Below are 19,323 nucleotides of genomic sequence, written 5' to 3'. Positions count from 1 at the left end.
TAGTGGGTACTTATTCTGATCCAAATACTCCTAAAGCTAAACCAGAAACATTAAGTGCTTAAACAGAGCCACATCTAGGCAGATTCTTGGGGTGGGGGTGGTGGGGAAAAGGACAAAAAAAAAAAAAAAAAAGAAACTACACACTGCCTTTTAGAAAAGGATTGGTTTTTTTAATTAGTAAAGAGAGGAAATAAGCTAAATTCCCAAATTCTAATCCACTTACAAACTGACCCATAACATCCTGCTTGGCTGTTCCATGTCCATTTCACCCACAACACATTCTCATATACGCACCTGTTTAAGGAATTCACTTCCTGTTAGGACTTCTTAGCCAAGACCAGAGGTAACCTGTCTACCTCGTGCCTCTATCGTTAGAAAGCTGGGAGACGGACGCTCGTGTGTTCCTCCCTACTTTACCCACAAACACCCTTTTTGTTTCTCTCTGCTCCAGGAAAACAGTATTATTTATCACCCTTGCTCCAAGATGAGGTCAGAAACTCCCATTAGACCTCAAAAACATGTATCATTCATCCTTCCATCCATTCATATGTACATAAATATCAATGCCAAAAGTTTCTTTTTCCACAGCAATTGCTACAAGTCTGGAGAAAGATCACCTGAAGACCCAAACTCCAATACCTAGGAGTGAAAAATAGCATACCAGCTTTAAAAATAACTCTTTAATCATATGCACATAAGGGGACTAAAGGGCAGCACCAGGCTGACAGGGGCAGGGAGCAAGGTGATCTCCCTCTGTGCCCATGTCGGCCTGGCACAGTCCCGCGATCACACACACAGGTGGGCCTGGGCTGGGAAGCAGAGTAAGAGGGGGAGACACAGGCGGGGGAGAGGCAGGGGCTTGCAGCAGTCTCAGTCGGTGGTCTCCAACACAGATTCACTCAGCGCAAGGTCCCAGTAGTGTTCAGCCCCGTGCTTTTTGAAATGCTCCCGAGCCATGTTCTCTGTAGGGCACTGTTTGAACTTCATGTCTCCAAAGCTCCGGTCTTTGGCTGTACCCTGGGAAGGAGACAAAATGTGTAATAAAAACACTGCCATTTCTACTTAAAATCAGATGTAATATTCTTTTATAAAATCTAATAACACTTGTGTAGCAATGTGCCTAACTGAATGTGATTTTTATGGTAAAAGCAATTCTGACCTCCATCCACCTCCTTGGATATGTGCAGGAGTTTTCATGAATTTATGCATAAGGGTTTCAGTTTTGTTGACTGAATGGCAGATGAGGAGTTCTGTGCTCTGGTGGAAGCGCAAGTCAGGAAGGACCACGGAGGGTGAGATGGAATGCACTTGTCTCCCACCAGGCCTCAAGGACTAGATTTGGGTCTTTCAGGAGAAAGGAGTTAGAAGACTCTTTTCACAAGCCTTCGTGAGACCCTGTGTACAAGAAGGCTTTGGGGCCCAGGGACAAAGAACATCACAGGGTCAAGAGGGAGAGGGAAATGGGAGCCAGGGCGAGTCCCTGCAGAGAACTACAAGAGAAAACATACTGGGTTTGTTTTCCCCATTTTCCCCAAAGGCATCAGCAGCAATGACACTCATGAAATGCTACTTCAAGAAGCTTTCAGGAATCAGATTCTAATACGGAGGCTAGAGCAGAACTTGGCTTGTTTCTGAACCTGAGATATAGTTCCTGAGGACTCTCAGAGATAAATGGAAGAGAATTTGGAAGAGATAAAGAGGCTAGGATATTAAATAGGCAGGTGGGGACTTATAAGACAGAAAGACACTGTGGTTATTATGACCTAATTTGTATACATAAATTAGAGAAGTCTGGGATAACACAGAGGATACATGAAAAACAGTTAGTAGCAATTACCTATAAAGAGTGGTCTTAAAGAATCAGGGAATCGTAAGGGGACTATTTCAGTAAGTGCTTTTCTTTATTAGAATTTATTTTATTAAGCATCCACTACTGTTGTAATAACTTACTACTTTTATAATAAAGAAGTAGTTACTAAACACGAGCACATGTTAAAAATAGATGGCACACATGAACTCAACATAGAAAAAAATAAAAACAAACACAAAAGTAGAAAATATTTACAATGTATAAAGTCCATTTTGGAGTGGGAATAAAAGGATTACTGCAATACATCAGGATAAGGATATAGTTACTGAGCAACTTTTAATGCTTCCTGGAGAAACAGGGCATTTTATACTTCAAAAAAGATGAATGATCCTTAGTTCACATTTTGGCCTGAACAAGCATATTCATTTCATTTATTCATTATTTATTCTTTCTTTCTTCAGAACTAATACTGGTTCACTAAGATTTCAGGGATGAAAGAACTGCATAATCATAAAAATGTTTCATTTGTAGAGTGATTGATTTAGCCATGTTTTACAAAGCACTATTACGTAATAATCTAACTAGGTTCTAAAAAACAAAACACCGACAATAGGGAGGGAAAATTATACCCACATTTTATAGACAAAGCAACAGTATTTGATGTTAAGTGTCTTGCTAGTTGCACAGCTAGCAAGTGGTAATGCCCAGACTCCCAACTTTATATTCTTAAATCTAGTACTTCTTTCACTATACCCACAGAAAAATCCCACAGTTCATTTCCTTCTTTCCAAGTCCCCATATCCATGACTAGGTACGAATAAATAACCAAGTCAAGAATTTGTCTTCTTGCCACTGGTTTTCCATACTCTTTTCTAGATGGCATATACTACATAGTCATCAATTTAACTAACATGGAATGAGGAAGAATTTGCTGCCAAACATTTAACAATGCATTCTGAAAAGAAACACAAATTACTTAAGAGATTAGTTGTTGTTTAGCTTTACCATTCCATTAGCTAGTGTTCTGCTTCAGTGTTTAGCAAAGGATCACCTACCTCCCAGACTAGTACACACTTGTTGGTTTTCTTCACAGCTTCCTCGTCGGATTCCTCATCATCTGGAAAAGACAATATAGCTAAACCTTGCTCTAGACTTAGACGAGGGACCAAGATTTAGGTTCTAAACAGTATTCAAGTCTACCTACATTCTTTTAAATATTATCACCCGTTACTATGTATTGGGATCAAATGTCTTCTGTTATTCTTTGTTTACCCCAAATTAGACTGGAAGCTTCAAACAGGCCAGGATCTTAATTCAACAAACATTCATTTATTGAGTACCTACTATGTGTCAAGAGCTGTGCCAAGTACTGGGAGTAAGTAGATAAATAAAGACAAGCACTCAACAGTAACAACTTGTCCTACACACACATGGGGAGCCAGGCTTCAGATGCCAATGTGCTAAGAGTCCAGTGTCAAGGAGCTTTTAGTCTACTGGCAGACATACCAAATGAAAATACCTTTGGAACACTTGCAAAACAAAACATAGGTCAATTATAATAGGAAATATGCTTTAAGTAAGGACAAAAAATATAACAGGACCAAAGTTAGGTAAAATTAAGAAAAACAAGGCTCTCTGCACGTTAAATGCTAACCCAGGTCGTCAAAGAAGGAAAGAATGAATATTGAAGGGAAAATGATAGGCAGGAGAATGTCAAATATATACGTGTGTGTGTGTGTGTGTGTAAAGATAAAGCTGGGCAAAAGAATGAAAAGTATATTTTCTTAAAGCAGAGAGCTTTTGTTGATATAAAAAATTTTTTTGCCTTCAACACAAAAAATTTTTATCAAAAAATAATACAGACAATGCACACGAGTGTATAGCGTGCCAAATTTTCACAAACTAAATACACTCATGTAATCAGAATCCAGATGCGGGGCAGACGGGGAAAGCAGCTGGTAGGAAGACCTTCAAGGACAGGCAGCAGAATGACTCACACGCACGCACATGATCATGTAATGAATATGGTATGAACGTCTAGCAAGCTCATAGTCCAAATGGGTCTTTCTGAACTTCCTGAACGTTACCCACTGTTAGCAAGAGTGTCAGAGGGAGAGAATGGGTGTATGGATAGAGTACCACCCCTACCACCCACGTAATCCCCTCTAACCCCCATTCACCATCTCCCTTTGTGTTAGATGTCTGTTCATCCCACTTTATCCGATGCAGCATAAGACGCTTAAATTTCTTCTGGGACTTGGGGCCTGGAAACAGAAAAGGAGAATTTGCCGGAGTTGTGGAAGACGCTGGGGTAGACAGAACCTCTGAGCTCACTCAATGCTCAGACATGAATGTGATCGTTGAAGCAATCCCAGGAACCACATCTGAGGTCCTTCTACTCCGATAACATGGAAACAGAGGCCCAGGAGATGGTACCCCAGTAGAGTTCTAAAATACTACCTTTCTCCTTTGTCCCCACCGCGCTAATCGCCGGGGCCAGGCTCCCTCCGTGTGTTCACTCACCCCCTTCCACTACCACCACGTTGACATCCTTGTGGAGAACCACCACCCCCGTCAGGTACAGCTGCCCAGCATTGGCCTCGATCTTGAACTTCTTGGCTGGGTTGCTCAAATTTCGAACTCTGGAGAAGGGAAAGTTTAGTTATGGCTTTCATTTTAGCATCAGTAGCTGCCTGAGTGGAATGGCAAATAAAGAGATGGATCCGAAATGGTTTGCTCTCTAAAAAACAAAGGCCTTTAGAGTAATGCTGAAAAGGTAAAACGGATAAGTCTAGAAGTATTTCCACTGTCTTATACTTCCTCAAAGTCTAGCACGGTACACCTTCCAACAAATAGCAGGTAATCAAACTTTACTCAAGAATGAAGAAGAGATATTTACTATCAACCAAAAAAAGTATAAGCTAATTGTTCTCGACAGTATAAAGATCAACAAATTCTTTGCCCTCTAGATGCTTATAATGTAGTCACAATGATACGCACAAAGAATTTCTAGAAAGATACATGAAAAAAATGTCAGTAGCAATTACCCATAGGGAGTGGTCCTAAGGGATCAAAGCATAAGAAAGGGACTTTTTCAGTAAGTGCCCTTCTGTACTGTGAGAATTTTTTTATTTTAATAAGCATTCCCTACTTTTATAAATGCACCACTTTTACAATAAAGAACTAGCTACTAAACATGAGACATTTAAAAAACTAGAAGATACACACTATACTCGACATAAAAGAATAAAATAAAAACATTCAACCAACACAAAGGTAGAAAATGTTTACAATGTATAAGGTCCCTTTTGGAGTGGGAATAAAAGAATTACTGCAATACATCAGGCTAAGGATATAGTTACTGAAGAAAGAAACTTTTAACGCGTCCTGGAGAAATAGGATATTTTATGCTTCAAAAAGGATGAATGATCCTTAGTTCACATTTTGGCCTGAACAAGTATATTCATTCATTCATTCTGCAGAACTAGTACTGGTTCACTAAGACCTCAGAGATAGAAAAGTCTTTAACCCTCGCCATTACTAACTCCTGACTCACACTAGGATCATTTAAAGAGAGTAGGGGTGGATGCTTTGAGACCATAGCGATTCTGCCTCAAGAACGTGGTCAATGTTTTAGTATTTCTAAGGGAAAGATTGGCCCAGTTTGGACACCTACCTATACACAGATATGTGTACCCCCTGTGAAATGTCTTCTTTAAGCTTTTTAATTTTCTTGACCTTTCTCTGTTCTGCTGTAAGTTTTCGGGCAGCGTTGGCCTCTTCATGCGCTCTGTCGTGACAGGAAGGACATCCACAAGTGAGAAAGGCATTGAAGATCAGAAGCAGGGCTGAGGGAAAGAGAGAGCAACGGAGGACTCTCCCCTCCCTCCAAACATGGATCCCCCAGAAGAGTTTGGGAAAGATACGTGTCCTGGGTTCCCACCCAATCCCTTGGCACTTACTTCTGTCTTTTTGCCATCTGAGCTCTGACATGGGCTTCTACCTTCGTGGGGTCTTGAACAGCTTCTGTTCCTAATACTCGCATCAAATTAGAAATTCTCACTGCAGTGGAGAGAGGACAGAAATCAATCTCCTAAATTGCTTCTCCAGGTGGAATAATCTGCCATCTCTTCTTTACCAATTCATATTGTTTACCAATTTCAAATCTCTACTCAAAACTCACTTCTCCCAAAAACTCCCACCTTGAAAAGCCCATACAATTAACTCAGCATTTGCAGAAGTTCACAAAATTAATCTAAATAGTTGGTATGCCATTTATTTACATTGCTTAAAAATGTATGAGACATTAAATTTATGAAAGAACTTAATTTCTTTGGTATTTTCACTCCGATAACAGTATTTAGTGAAAGAGCCTAGAATACTGCTCACTAAAAATATTAACAATGGAAACTATAGGAGTGAGGTTTTTTAAACTGTATTTTCACTTTTGAAATATTAAGAATTATGTACGTAACAACTGTATGCAAACATTGCAAATACTATCTTCATGAATTTCAAGGCCATTATTCTTCCAGGATAATCAGAGTGTTATATAATTAAAATCAAGCCTCAATGACCTCAACAATGAATACGTTGACCTGTCTTAATTAAGATAGAAAATTTAGGAAAGGAAGAAAAGTACCAAAGAATGACTCTGAGAACCAGAAAGTATCCAAATATAAAAGAATGCTGAAGTTCCTCTCAAATTACAGCGATAAACTTGCCACCCCTCATCCCCAGCTCTAAGATACGTACCTTTGGGTTCTGGAGGAGGCATCAGGCCCAGCCTGACTTTTTCTTGTAGTTCCTTCTGTGCTTCCCTCCTTGTTTGCCTTCGAAGTTTCTTCTGTTCCTTCTTGGTAAGATATACCCCCAGAGTAACTGGTGTGTCATTGTCGACTGTCAATCAGAGAAATTGAATGTACCAAAGCAATAAGTGTATTACAGGGACATACGTGACTACCAGTTACATTAATAGGACCTTTAGTTTAATGGTTTTGGTTATTTATTTTTAGGTTGTGATAGTGATAGTAAGGTTGTATTTTTAAATAGCATTTTTATCTTTCATGCGTAGTGTTCTAACTTGTTATCCTTTACAGCAATTGACCTTTTATTAACTGAAATGTGGCAAATACAGAAAACAAAATTAGAGCTGCTTTGGTTGCTCTGCTTGAGGATTTTGAGTACGTGGGGGTTATCTAGAATCCCCCTGGGATCTCACCTCCAGAACCTCAATGCTTCTATGGAATACAATTTGAAAATCACGAGTCAAGATGATGAGATTTATCATTTTAGAGTCATAGGGATTGGGTAAAAATCATCTGGACCCCCAAAACAGGTTTATGAAACGTTAAACACAAACAACCAACCCCCAATTCTTCTTATGGTAATAGCTAAATAGATTGATTAAGTAAAGTTCATTATTATGTCTTACGTTAGCTCAAGGTCTCGATCTATTTTTCTGAACTTACTGGACACAGCAGCAAGCAAATTTACTAACTGAGGTATTATCTCCTCTGTTTATCTCAAATCTGATGAAAGCATTAGTCTTTTATGATCCACATAACTCTTGAAAAAGGCCTTACAGTTAGTATTTTCTCTGTATATGAGGAACTTCTGTGTTCTATGTGATTTACCCAAGGGATTCAGCTAGTTAAAAACACAGCCACAACTAAAACCTATCTCTTTCGACTGAGTCAACGGACTTTTGCTACAAAAATGACACAGAGAGAGAAGGCTGAACACAAAGCAGATCTAAGGGCAGTTTAGAGCTGGTGTGCAAGACTGGAGCTGGGAGTCAACACTACGGCAAAAGCCCAGCTAGTAACACACATCAGGGAGGCCCTCTTCAGATTAGGCTTCACAGCTCTAGCGCTGCATTGACCAATACTGTTACTAGCTCTATGTACCATTTAAACTTTAACTAAAATCTAATGAAATTAAAAATTCAGTCCCTCAGTTGTATTAACGCTCCGTAGTCACATGTGGACAGTGGCTACTGTATGGACAGCACAGATGGAGGACATGTCCATTATCACATAAAGTTCTAGTAGATATTACTTTTCTAGAGCCTTGACTGAGTAATGTATACGTTACCTGGGGGGTTGAGCTGGGCTGGATGTTCAACAAGATTTGTGATTCCAAAATAATCTTCTCTCTTGGGATTTTGCTCTGTACTAAAATTGGAGGAAGGGAAAACAGGACATGTGGGTAGAGATGATTCCAAGAGAGGGAATCTCAGAAACACAATGAAAAAAATCTCTCCATAAGGCATTCTAGCACTTCTGAGTGTTTGCATATCTGTAATATGTAATTATATTACATAGAATTTTCAAGATGAGAAAACTGGGACCCACTAAGGTTGATGCGTTCTCCACACAACTTACTCTCAACCTTTTTTACTCTAACACCGCTGATGGATACTACATTCTCTCATTAGTAACAGTAACTCCTTTGGACAGTGGTTGACAAAGGAGGAAAGGCTGAGACACAGTCTCCTAAAGTCACGTATCGGAATGATGAAGCAGGTATGAGTAAAGCTCTCCAAATGTTTTTTTATATGATTTGTTCACCATTCTCTCCCCCATCAACTAAGAGTCCTTGCTCTGTTCTAGAAATCCATCTTTACGAAATGTAAACAACTATTATTAGTAGCAAAATAATGTATTTAAGAACAACAAATAACAATGTAAAACAAAGGCAAATCATTTACAGATCTGCTCTTCTAGATTATTTGTGCCCATTCCTCCTACATTAACCCAAAAAACTAAAAATAACCCATACAACATATTCTGTACAAGTATATGAGCTTGTGTATGGTTACCTATTTCCCTTGGATTTTAACATTTTACTTAATGCATGAGTACCATCTCTCCCAGTAACTCTAGCTTGTTAAAAGGAATTAACTAACAAACTCACAGGTCAAAGCCATTGGGGATGATGTAAGAGTCCCACCACTCAATTTCAGGGATATCTCCCTCCTTTAACTCCTTCTTAGGAGCAATGAGGGCCAGCCTAGTTGAAGTATGAATGCCTGTTTTTCGAGCTGCCTGTGAGATCTCTGCCTGCAGCTTCTCCAGTTGAGCCTAAAGACAATATAAACCAAGACAGGAAGATAAGTTGGAGTCACAGAACCCATGGAAGTGGTAGAATCCCAAATTTTAAAACACTCCCTTACTGAACTCCTTACGAGTTCATCATCTCTGAAAGCTTAGAAAAAAGAGCCATGCTGTTTTATTCTACCCTTTACTTAGTTAATTCACATACATCTCAGCCTCAACACTACCCTTTCACCCCACAGTGCACGTGCCTGCAGCAAATATGCAAAAATTGAATTTTATAAAAACCTCATTCTGACATAATGAAAATGAGAAAGCAAAAGTCATTGAATACACAGTAAATTCAACTCGCCAGGTGTGTGGATTGTCTAGAGTACATTTTAACACCAGGGCAGCTTTCCTCAGTCACCCAGAGGGTTCTGAATTGCTTCCCTCCACTGTCAGCTGGCTGTGGAGAATTTTCAAACTCAATTTTATTTCCAACTAAGTAGAATGTAATTAAGAAGACAAATCAGCTAAAAATCAAGTATTCCAGGGATACAGTATTTTAACAATTATTCCCTGCTTTGCCACTTATTTCTCTAATTGCCTAAAACACAGAGAATTGAGTTGACAGTATCTTAGGATTCTATTCAATTTCCTTTGTCACCTTCCTAACTTCTTCAAAGTTCCAGGTTATATTCTAAGCCAGATACCTTTGTCCGTAATCGTTGGGCAATCTTTTCAAATTTGCCCTTGTCATGGAATTTAAAAGTGCGTCTCTGGCGCTGCGATGGGGCAATGGAGACTCGGGGGTCAAAAAAGGTATTGGACTCCATGTCCTCTGATGGCTTTTCTTTAAGCTGTTGCTTGAATTGTTCCCTCTTCACAGCACGAATATTGGCCTTCAGAGTAGGCATGCGGTGTGTCAGCTCAATCTCCTTGCCTGTTGCATCTACAGTGCGACCTTGCTCATCGAGAATCAGTGGTGTAGGCTTAGTTTGATCTTTTAACTCCACCTTCCTGAAAAATAGCCCACAAAGAAAGAAACCCCATATGGAACAATAAGGCAAACAAAAAACCAAAAATAAAACAAATCAAAACCCAACGAAGACAACTAGGTTACACAATTCTAGGGAACACAAACCCATCAGTGAATAATAACATCTGGATTGAAAACATCAAACTGGATATCTGAGTACAATGAGATGAAACAGTTGGTAAATTACATTGAAATGAATTTGCAATCCTATCTTTCTTCACTCCTCAATTCTTGAATCAGAAAAGGGATGCCAAACCAATCATAGATGCTAAAAAAGGAAGTCTATTATCTTTACCCAGCTGTAGAGAACTCAGATCTGGCCTCATGCAACATGGTTTAATGGATATAGCTCTGAGTTAGGAGCCAGGAGACCTGGTTCTATTCCTAGCTCCAGTATTAGGTGAATATTATTAGCCTTGGTTCTGCCAATTATAAAAAGATGATAAATTCTACAACAAGGAAGCCAAAAGAATAAATTCAATTGGTATTTATTGAGCACATGTAAGTAATATGTAACTTTATGAAATGGCTTAAGTTCCTTGGAAGAAGAGGATCAGTAACATTCCGGGGTATTTATTGCTTCTCAAGCTTCAGAAATAACAAGGGGCTCCATGAAATAGATACTCACGGGGGAGCAATGCCCATGGCATGAAGATTGGCCAAGCCCACCATGTTGGCATTGCCGATGAGCCCTGGCTTCAGTGCCAGCTGGGCTTGGATGCGGGCTTGTAGTTCAGCTGCTTTCCTTGCCTTCTCAATGGCATCATTCATGAAAGTGGCTGCCTGGGAGGGCTGAATAGTATTGCCAATTGGAAGTCGCTCTGGTTGGGAGGAAGAAGGAGTCTTTGGCTGTGAGATAGAGAAAAAGAAATCAGATGGATCAGGCAGGCAGGCAGGCGTGGGTATGTGTGCGCACGTGTGAACACGTGCGCACACACACACACACACACACACAATAGTAGACTGTGGTAGATTGTGGGGTGCGACACACAGTCACCTTCTGGACTCTCATTTGAGTGGAGAGCAAGTGCTAAAGATTGCTCCTTTTCAGAATAAGCCGGGTACAATACCTGAGGCGTAGGGGGACTAATGAAGCTCAGTTGTTTTTTCCTCTCCTCAATTTGTCGTGTTGCTGCCTCCATCATCTGTTTGATCTGCTCTCAGGAGAAAGGAGAAGGGGAGGAGTTGGAAAGAAGGTTAATGTCTCCTTTATTTCTCCCATACAGGTTCCTAAACCCAAAGGGCTTTCAGGTCTAGAGGCCTAAAATTTTTTGAATGACCCCATCATATTCTGCCCGGATCACAAGCTAGAAAATTTCGTAAAGATAAGCTTACACAACTGACCAATGGAATTTTTCAACCCATCTTCCCAGGGTAGGATTGGCATGCTAGGTAGTACGTAACATAGCTTGATAATTAAGACTCTGCAGTCAGAGAAACCTGAGTTTGAGTCTTAACTCTGCCACTTAATGCCCGTGTGACCTTAGACATTGTATTTAATCTCTAAATCTCCATGTGGCTGAAAGAGGTAAAAATAGTAGTACCTACCTTACCAGGGCTATTGTGAGCATTTAAATCACACATGTAAAACTCTTAACAGAATGCACACAAATTATACTTTTTTTTTTTTTTTTTTTTTACATCATGCTATTGGTTAAATCACGAATTCCTAGTTTGGGTGACCAGAGACGACAAGACAAAGACCTGCTTCCTTGTCTCTGTAAACCCTTCTTCTGTCCTAAAGAAGTTCAGGATGATAGGCTTTGATGATATGATCAAACAACTTTTCTCGAATTTTTCCAAAAAGAACTGCTGTCAAGCAGTTTCAAGATATTTTTAAAAATTTATTTTTAACATTTTTTGCGTAGGTGATATATTTACATAGTTCAAAATGCAAAAAGTACAAAAGGGTATATTGTGAACTCTTCCACCCCATTCTCTATTTAAAAAAAGTCATGTTTCTTTCCTTTTAGAAATATCATATATAAATATTAATAAGCAAATGCATCCACCCAATTACATATGTATATGTTCTATTTCCCCCAAGAAATTTTAAATCGTACAAGAAATATTTACTACTTATGAAATATCAAAATTGGTTAACAGTGACCATTAAAAAAAAAACAAAAAACATAATTCTTACTAAGAAACACAAAGTCAACTTAAAATTATTTAAGTGGATTATACCTCCTCTGCATTATATTTGGAAATATTCCTCCGCCATCAAGCTGAATTCTGATTATTTCAATAATTTTCTCAATGACCCAATGAGGTAAACAATTGGGCAAATGATGTATGTAACACACCTTGTCACATAATAGGTGCTCAGTAAATACTATTTCAATAGCCTTCAACTGGAATACTCCTGGTTAACCCAAGGAATGATGAAACATAAAGCAGGAAATAAAAGTTCCCCAATGCTAACCAGTAATTCATATCGAGGTCACAATAACCTCTGGATCCATGCATCTCGTTTCTTCAACTCACAAAATCAGTCTCCAGTTCCTAATTACTAACCTGGAGCTTAGTCAGCATGCCAGGGCTCTCTGAGGGAGGCCCAGGGATCACTTCTGGTTCCTCTTCCACCTCCTCAAATCGGGGTATCCGTCGCTTCTTTACTCCTGATGATTCCTTGGAAATCTCAGAGTCATCACCAAACACTTCCTAAGGGAACCCAAGATGAAAGAAGAGTTGTATCCCTGGCCGTGGGAGAAGAGAAGAATCATCCTAGTTCCTAAAAGCATTATGTGGTTTTTCCCAGCGTCTTCTAGACCCTCCACCAAATGGACCATCTCACCCAACTTCATCATTCTCCTACTCCAGTCAAGCAAATTTCACCCCCGTGTCCTTATAAATGTTCCCATCTCAAGGTCATTGCAAATGCTACTCCCACATTTGTAATGATCTCCCTCAACTTTTCCACAACCCATTCCAAATCCTGCCTAAAGTTCACCTCCTCCAGGAAGTTGTCAGTATTAACAATCTCATCCCACTCTGATCAAACTGTTGTTTCGCCGCCTCTTAGCACTTAAGAGCTTGGTTCATACTACGTAAAATTACATTCTGCTTGCCAAGTGTTAAGTCTTTCAACGTTAGGACTTTCTCCCAACTAGAGTCTAAGCTCTTCCAGGACAGGGGCTTTCTCTTTCTTCTTCAGTATTCCCCAATAACACTCTGTTCTCATCAAACAATGGGAACTCAAATATGTTGACTAATTTGCAAGGTGAATTTAACAGGACCAAGAGTGGCCAACTGGAAGGGACAATGGGAAAAAGCAAATGTACACACCGGTGGTAGGCTTTGGGTGACATCCCCTCTTCACTAGGAGGGCTCGTGTTTTGCAAGGACATATCCTCGGCCAGGGGCGAGCGCTTCCTGGAACTCCTACAGTTCAAGAAAAAGGACTCTCCCATAATATATTGTGTGGGGTGGGGACCTGAATGGACCAAAATGGGACCCGTATCCCAAGGCTGTCTAGATACCTCCTTTAAGAACCCGTTTTTATTAATCCCACCCAATGTAGTCACTTCATTCACAGCATGCCCTCAGCACTCACGCCCTATCATAACGTAAGCTTCACTCTACACATCTGTGTATACTGTGGACCTAGCAAAAGTCTACAGGCAACCCTAAAGCTTACATGAAACTGCTGCTCAGATTTTATAATTTGTGACTATATATTGTTGTGCTCGCTCACTCCCCCACCCCCGACCCTTGCAAATTCCTTTAAGGCAAGGACTCTCTCTCATTCCTCTGATCACCCTACAATGCCCTAAACACAAAGAACACACGAATCTGTATTTCTCTTGGTTCCATAGCCTGGCCAGGCACCAAGCAGACAGTGTTTATTCTCCCTTTGGGCCCCAGGAAAAGCAATAGGATAGCCAAGGTGTCAAAAGCACTTTGGAAGGTTTGATGGGACTCACAGAAAAGATTTTTCTTTTTTGAGAGGCAGAGAGAAAAGAGCTAGAGATCAGTTATTTGACGCTGTTAATACTCAGAAAGGCCATGACCAATACAGAATAAAAAGTGAAGTAGGTAAGGGAGTCATGAAGGTTCCTTTAAGTACTCCACTCAAGGGGCGAAACGACCAGCAAGATGCTACTTAGCCAACGGCAGGCTCTCCAGACATAAAGTAAATATTACTTGTTGTTGGGATCCTATCTACAAGTCCATTGCAGAGAAACCTCGACAAAGGAGTAACAGTGAGGTCCGTGGCTCAGATAGCAGTGGAGTCACTTTCTGAAGCAATCTATGAGGCCTCGAGTAAATCAAAGCATAAAATCTCAGAGCAATTAATTTACAGGTAGTAGTAAAGGGGAAAAAAAGGAGACAGGGAAACATGAGAACCAAAACTCCTAACTGCATATGAAAAAGGACAAAGCTACCAATTGTTTCCTTAGAATATTTCAACCCAGGAACTTCCGTAGTTCATGACCATAAGATGGTGATAATACAAGTTTATCCCCTCTACTTTAATTAAGGTCTAAGGAGCTCCCTTGAATATTAGGTATTCTTATAGTGCATATCAAAGTGTGAGCCAGGTAAGCTCAGCAACTTTGTTACCATTCATAATACTCCTGAGCTTATCAGATAGTTAAGTGTAACCTACCTTTAGCTCTCGTTTTCTGCTCCTGTCACTACTAGACTTGGAATGCCTAGAGCTTCGGCCTTCCTCCACAGCCTCAAACAGTTTGTCCACAAATCGGAGAGTAGAATCATCAAGAAAAGGTTTCAGATGGTCTGACAGGAAAAATAGAGATGGTAAGGTTGAAAAGGTAAGAGTACTTGAGTCTGATACTAGGCATATAACAGACACCACACTGGAATTTTATCCCCAGTGGGGAGGGAAATATTGTCTTAAGTTCTCTGTAGGATTCCCATAAATTCTCTTACAGTAAATGATCTTGACCCATGAGGTAAAAGTACAGTTATAATTTTTTGGAGTAGAAAGTAGCATAGCCAGAGCAACCTACTTAGGTTGAGCATCAAAGTTAGGACAAATAACCTCCCTAACTTTTCCCAAATAGCAAGTTGTTGAGACTACCATTAAAATCTACCTCCCTTACCTTTTCCATGCATTTTATAAAGACTTCTGTATGTTTAAATGTCAACCCAAATCTGAAGTATCCAATTGACTTTAGCATGTTTCCTAAGTAAATTTAACTTAGGTAACTCAGTACGGTGGTCAAAGGAAGTCAGTCTGAGATTCAAACTATGTCACAAATAGTATAAGAAATAAGAGAAAAGACAAAATTAGTTACTTGGGGTATTTCCATTATAATGCAAGAGAAAATAAAATCCTGACCCTTTCTAGACACTCCCAACAGGGAGAATTTGAGGGAAGTTCAAAGCAGCATTTGGGGTCATGCTGTGTTGTCACAAGATTCAGCAAGGTACATACCAGCTGCCTTCTTCTTGTCCATGCCCTTCCCCACACAATTCAGGGCTGCTGTGACCACTGTGGGCTCTGAGAAACCCAGCACTCTTTTCACTGTCTTCTCTATCCATGGTTTCAGCTCATCCAGCTCCCTCTTAGACAGTGCCATTCTTCGGGAAAAGGAAGGTAAGTCAAATGGGACTTAGTACTGCACCTAAAAAGAAACCAGGAAAGAATTAAGTTAGAGGCCAGGAAAAGACTGAAGTGATTCCAGTCAATGGTTATTACATCACGAATGTCTTCCCCCCTCTATTCTCAATCTTTAGGCAAGCTGCTCCTCTTCCTTTCAAGTCAAGAACTTTCCCTAAAACCTGTACTTCAAAGCAGAAATACATTCCATTTGATTCCCCCCACTTCTTCTGCCTTGTCCCCCTACACACACACACTCCGGTTCAAGCCGTTGTTTCTCAGTCTAGTTGTGTAGGACACAGCTCTCTGGCCCATGCTAGTGTTATGAGCCTTGCGCTCCCCCCGGCTCAGGCAGTCAGTCGCCAGTAGCTCACAGCAGCTCACGGCAGCTCTTGCCAGCTGCCGGCCTCTCACGATGCCTTCCAGCGACTCACGCTGACCACCGGCCACTCATGACAGCACATGGTAGCCCGCAACAGCACACAGCAGCCCGCAGTAGCCCACGGCAGCTTGCATTGGCTGCTGGCTGCTCATGGCAGCACACAGAAGCCCACGGCTGCTCACACAGCCCAGCTCCAGGAAGAGCTGTTGTTCAAAATCTTAGCTGTAGAGGGCAAAGCTTGCTGGCCCATGTGGAAATCGAACCGGCAAACCTGGCGTTAAGAGCATAGCGCTCCAACCACCTGAGCCACCGGGCCGGCCCCCCCATTTGATTTCTAAGCCACTGATTTCTGAGTCACTATCAGTGAGTCAATGAAACTTGTGGAATAAACAGATAAACCCCGGGAATAGCCTAGTCTGAGCAATGAGTTCTGGCTTCTTTTTTGATCCTGTTGTATCAACAAGGACTGGCAAACATATGACTATAATATGGAAACAAGACTGAAAAAGCCCAGCCAGAGGCAGCTTTTCTATTCTTCTTAGTTCTGGGCAGGCATTCCTTAACTCAGCCGTAACCTACAGGTTTCCTTTCTTTTAAGGGATGCAGATAAAGGAAGGCTTATTCAGGGCAGTCATCCTGTATCAAAGCTCATATCCTTAAGAATGTTCTGTTATATTTCTCTGTAGTCATATGCAAGCTAGTGGGGATTCTGTACCCAGACAATTTTCTCTCATGATCTACAGGGTCTTTGTCAGCTGACTTGGTAAGGTAATCCCCCAGCTCAGAAAAGAATACCCCCATTTTGGATGTTCTGCTTTTTCACCTTTATTTTTCTACTTTTTACACTATCATACAAGACTCTATAACAAATCCTTAATTTGTTAACACAAGTTAGTACAATTCTTAAACATTAGTCACATTTACATTTTGATCTCCTACCTAAATTTCAAAACCCATGAGCATAGAAAAAATTGTATTTCCCCTATTTTCTCCATGGTGCCTAAAAGTCAATGAACCGCACTGAATTCAATTTCCCAGATAACCTCCTCCCAGCAGTGCCACATAGCAGGGTCTGATGTAGGAGTCAAGCTCTCAGGACGTTTTTAAGGCATCTTTTCTCCTAAGAGACACGGTCTGATTAACTTCTACATTCTTGGCAGGGACGTCCCTTATAAGACCTGTTGCTAAACAGTGTTATTAAATTTTGGTATGACCGTATAAAACTAGTAGACTGAAGTCATGAAACTAGGAGTGATAGATTTTCTGCCTCAGTGACACATTATGTGAATACTTCTAGGTGGTTCTATTCACCCATCATGAGACAGCAGTGTAACCTCTCAATCTCATATATATTAAATGTGCATTGCTCAAAAGCAGCATATTCAGATACCACAGTGAATAAAGAGCTCACACTGAAGAGTTGCAACACGGCGCTTTACCATTTACCAGCGTTTGGGCAAGTAATTCCTCTGAGCCTCAGTTTACTCATCTTGGTATTTAATTCATTCAATGAATATTTATTGCGTAACTACTAAGTGTCAATCTGCATACTGGGTGCTGAGGATACGTACACCAGTGAACAAAACAGACAAAAATCTTCGTCTTAACGGGGCTTATATTCCACTAGAATTGAATCACAGGCTAGAAAGTGTAAGCAATTTGAAAATCCAAAGCAATACACGAGGAACCGGTCCATTGGATGAAATATGTGCCCAACACTAAACTAACAAATATATTCAAGTTCAACCCCATCCTTCCTAAGAGAATGTGCAAACTAAACAGCCCGTGGGCAAAAATGAAAGTTTCAAACAGTAACTAGCTTTGTCACTAAGTAAATGTTCGACAGTAGCTGCGTGGGGCGGGTGTGTTACGGTGCGGAGAGGCAGGCAGAGGACCTCTGAATGGGGAGGGTGCAGACGCCAGCCTTCTGAAGGATGTCCTCACTCCGTGCTCCTCTGTGCCACAACCCGTCTCCCACCCCCACCCCACCCCCAAGCCCCCATTCTCCTCTCTCTGCGCTCTCCGACCTGCCCTGTCCCCACCTTGCTCGACCCAAACTCCTCGTCTCAGAGCGAGTCTCCGCACCCCGTCCCCTTCCCGCCCCCGCCCTTTTCCTCTCAACAATCTCATTCCACCCCCTTCTCCCACAGAACCCTGTTCTCCTCTCAGCTGCCTTCCCGCTGCACCTTCCAGCCTCGGTCCCCCTCTCGGACTGAGCCCCGGCCCCGGGCGCTCCGACCCGAGGACACCCTCTTTGGGCCCGGGGCCACTACTCACCTCACAAACTTCAGCCCCTGAGACGGAGCCCGAACGTTACACCGGAACCGGAAACCCTCCGACCGCCCTACGGCCTGCCGTCGTTACCGCCACTGCCGCCGCCACGCCACGGTCCTCCACACGTGACGGGGAGGGCCGGGCCACCGGCGCGCGCAGCCGTAGTAGCCACTTTCCTGGCGGCGGGGCGCATGCGTGGCGGAGCCCTGAAGGTCCCCCGTGCACGCTCCGGACGGCTTTCTTATCCCCAGCTAAATCTAACTAGATTACTGCAAAGTTAATGTTGCCTGGGACAGAAATCGGGCTGCTTGCGATATTCCTAGTGTGGCGAGTCAGTGCGCTGAAGTCACGCTAGAACTAAAAGCGGGGCTTATGAGTTCAGGCTAAACGTGGCCTTTCTTGTATTATAAAGTCAATCCTCAGTAAGAGTCGAGATGACATTAGCCACCTCTCCCTAACCTTTCTCCTTTAGTAAATTAACAGTGGTGCCAGCCACCGACCCAGAAAAAAGACGTGTATAGGAGGACTCTGAAGATGGCAACTCTCCCCCACCCACCTCCTTTTGTCTCATTCGTTAATTGAATATTTGACTGCCTACTAGTATGTGCCAGGCATCCTCTTCTGAGAATCAATACTGCTTAATGATTAAGAGCAAGGGCTTTAAAGCCGGATTGCTTAGATCTGTATTCCAGTTCTCCCACCCATTATTTATACATTAGGCAAACTGCTTAAGCCCTGTTACCTCACCTATAAAAAAAATCCACCTCAGAGGGCTGCTGTGAGGACCATAAGTAAATGCATTTAAAACAGAGCTGCTTCTGAGTTCAATAAAGCCACCTGATAGGTAACAATATATATACCACAAGGGGGCAATGTTTGAACACTAGCAATCTGGAGAGGTAGGGGGCCTGACGGTCTGCTCAGCTTACGTCCTTTATAAACATTATGCTGAGGGCTGCAGCCCGGGTGAGGAGAGGTGGGCTAGCTGCTTCCGTCTACCCTCTTCCGTTCTCCTACGGGGGTTGGCATCAACACTCCTTGTATCAGCAGCATGGCTGTCAGGGGACCAAGGCCAGAGGAAGCACACAGCAGGAAAGGAAGCGAGCAGCGGGTTCCTCCCACAGGGTCAGATGCCCCCAGCTGTCAAGAATCACAGACCCGGGAGTGCCTGTTGAGAGGTAGGGGTGGCGCTGGGGACCTCAGCCAGGA

General features: G+C 41.8%; 1 protein-coding gene across 3 annotated transcripts; it reads right to left on the bottom strand.

The window, feature by feature from the left end:
- Nucleotides 1-665: 665 nt before the first annotated feature.
- PRPF3 (pre-mRNA processing factor 3) lies at nucleotides 666-18,268 on the bottom strand. 3 transcript variants are annotated; one of them, XM_019740037.2, is made up of 17 exons: nucleotides 18,118-18,239; nucleotides 15,294-15,483; nucleotides 14,502-14,632; nucleotides 13,178-13,273; nucleotides 12,407-12,553; nucleotides 10,960-11,043; nucleotides 10,518-10,738; nucleotides 9,564-9,870; nucleotides 8,729-8,895; nucleotides 7,907-7,986; nucleotides 6,566-6,709; nucleotides 5,773-5,872; nucleotides 5,487-5,600; nucleotides 4,334-4,452; nucleotides 3,991-4,074; nucleotides 2,866-2,927; nucleotides 666-1,017 (listed from the first exon to the last, which is right to left on the bottom strand). In XM_019740037.2, exons 5-17 carry the CDS (start codon nucleotides 12,422-12,424, stop codon nucleotides 871-873), a joined length of 1,647 nt encoding a protein of 548 aa, XP_019595596.1. In that variant the 5' UTR covers nucleotides 12,425-12,553; nucleotides 13,178-13,273; nucleotides 14,502-14,632; nucleotides 15,294-15,483; nucleotides 18,118-18,239; the 3' UTR covers nucleotides 666-870. The 3 variants fall into 3 exon arrangements, with proteins under 3 accessions (XP_019595596.1, XP_019595595.1, XP_019595597.1); XM_019740036.2 differs by lacking the exon at nucleotides 13,178-13,273 and having other exon boundaries at nucleotides 18,118-18,268; XM_019740038.2 differs by lacking the exons at nucleotides 13,178-13,273; nucleotides 15,294-15,483; nucleotides 18,118-18,239 and having other exon boundaries at nucleotides 12,407-12,588; nucleotides 14,502-14,626.
- Nucleotides 18,269-19,323: the final 1,055 nt, after the last annotated feature.

The sequence above is a fragment of the Rhinolophus sinicus genome, linkage group LG14 (genome assembly GCF_036562045.2).
Source record: "Rhinolophus sinicus isolate RSC01 linkage group LG14, ASM3656204v1, whole genome shotgun sequence".
Lineage (NCBI taxonomy): Eukaryota > Metazoa > Chordata > Mammalia > Chiroptera > Rhinolophidae > Rhinolophus > Rhinolophus sinicus.
This window is presented reverse-complemented; position numbering and strand designations above follow the sequence as displayed.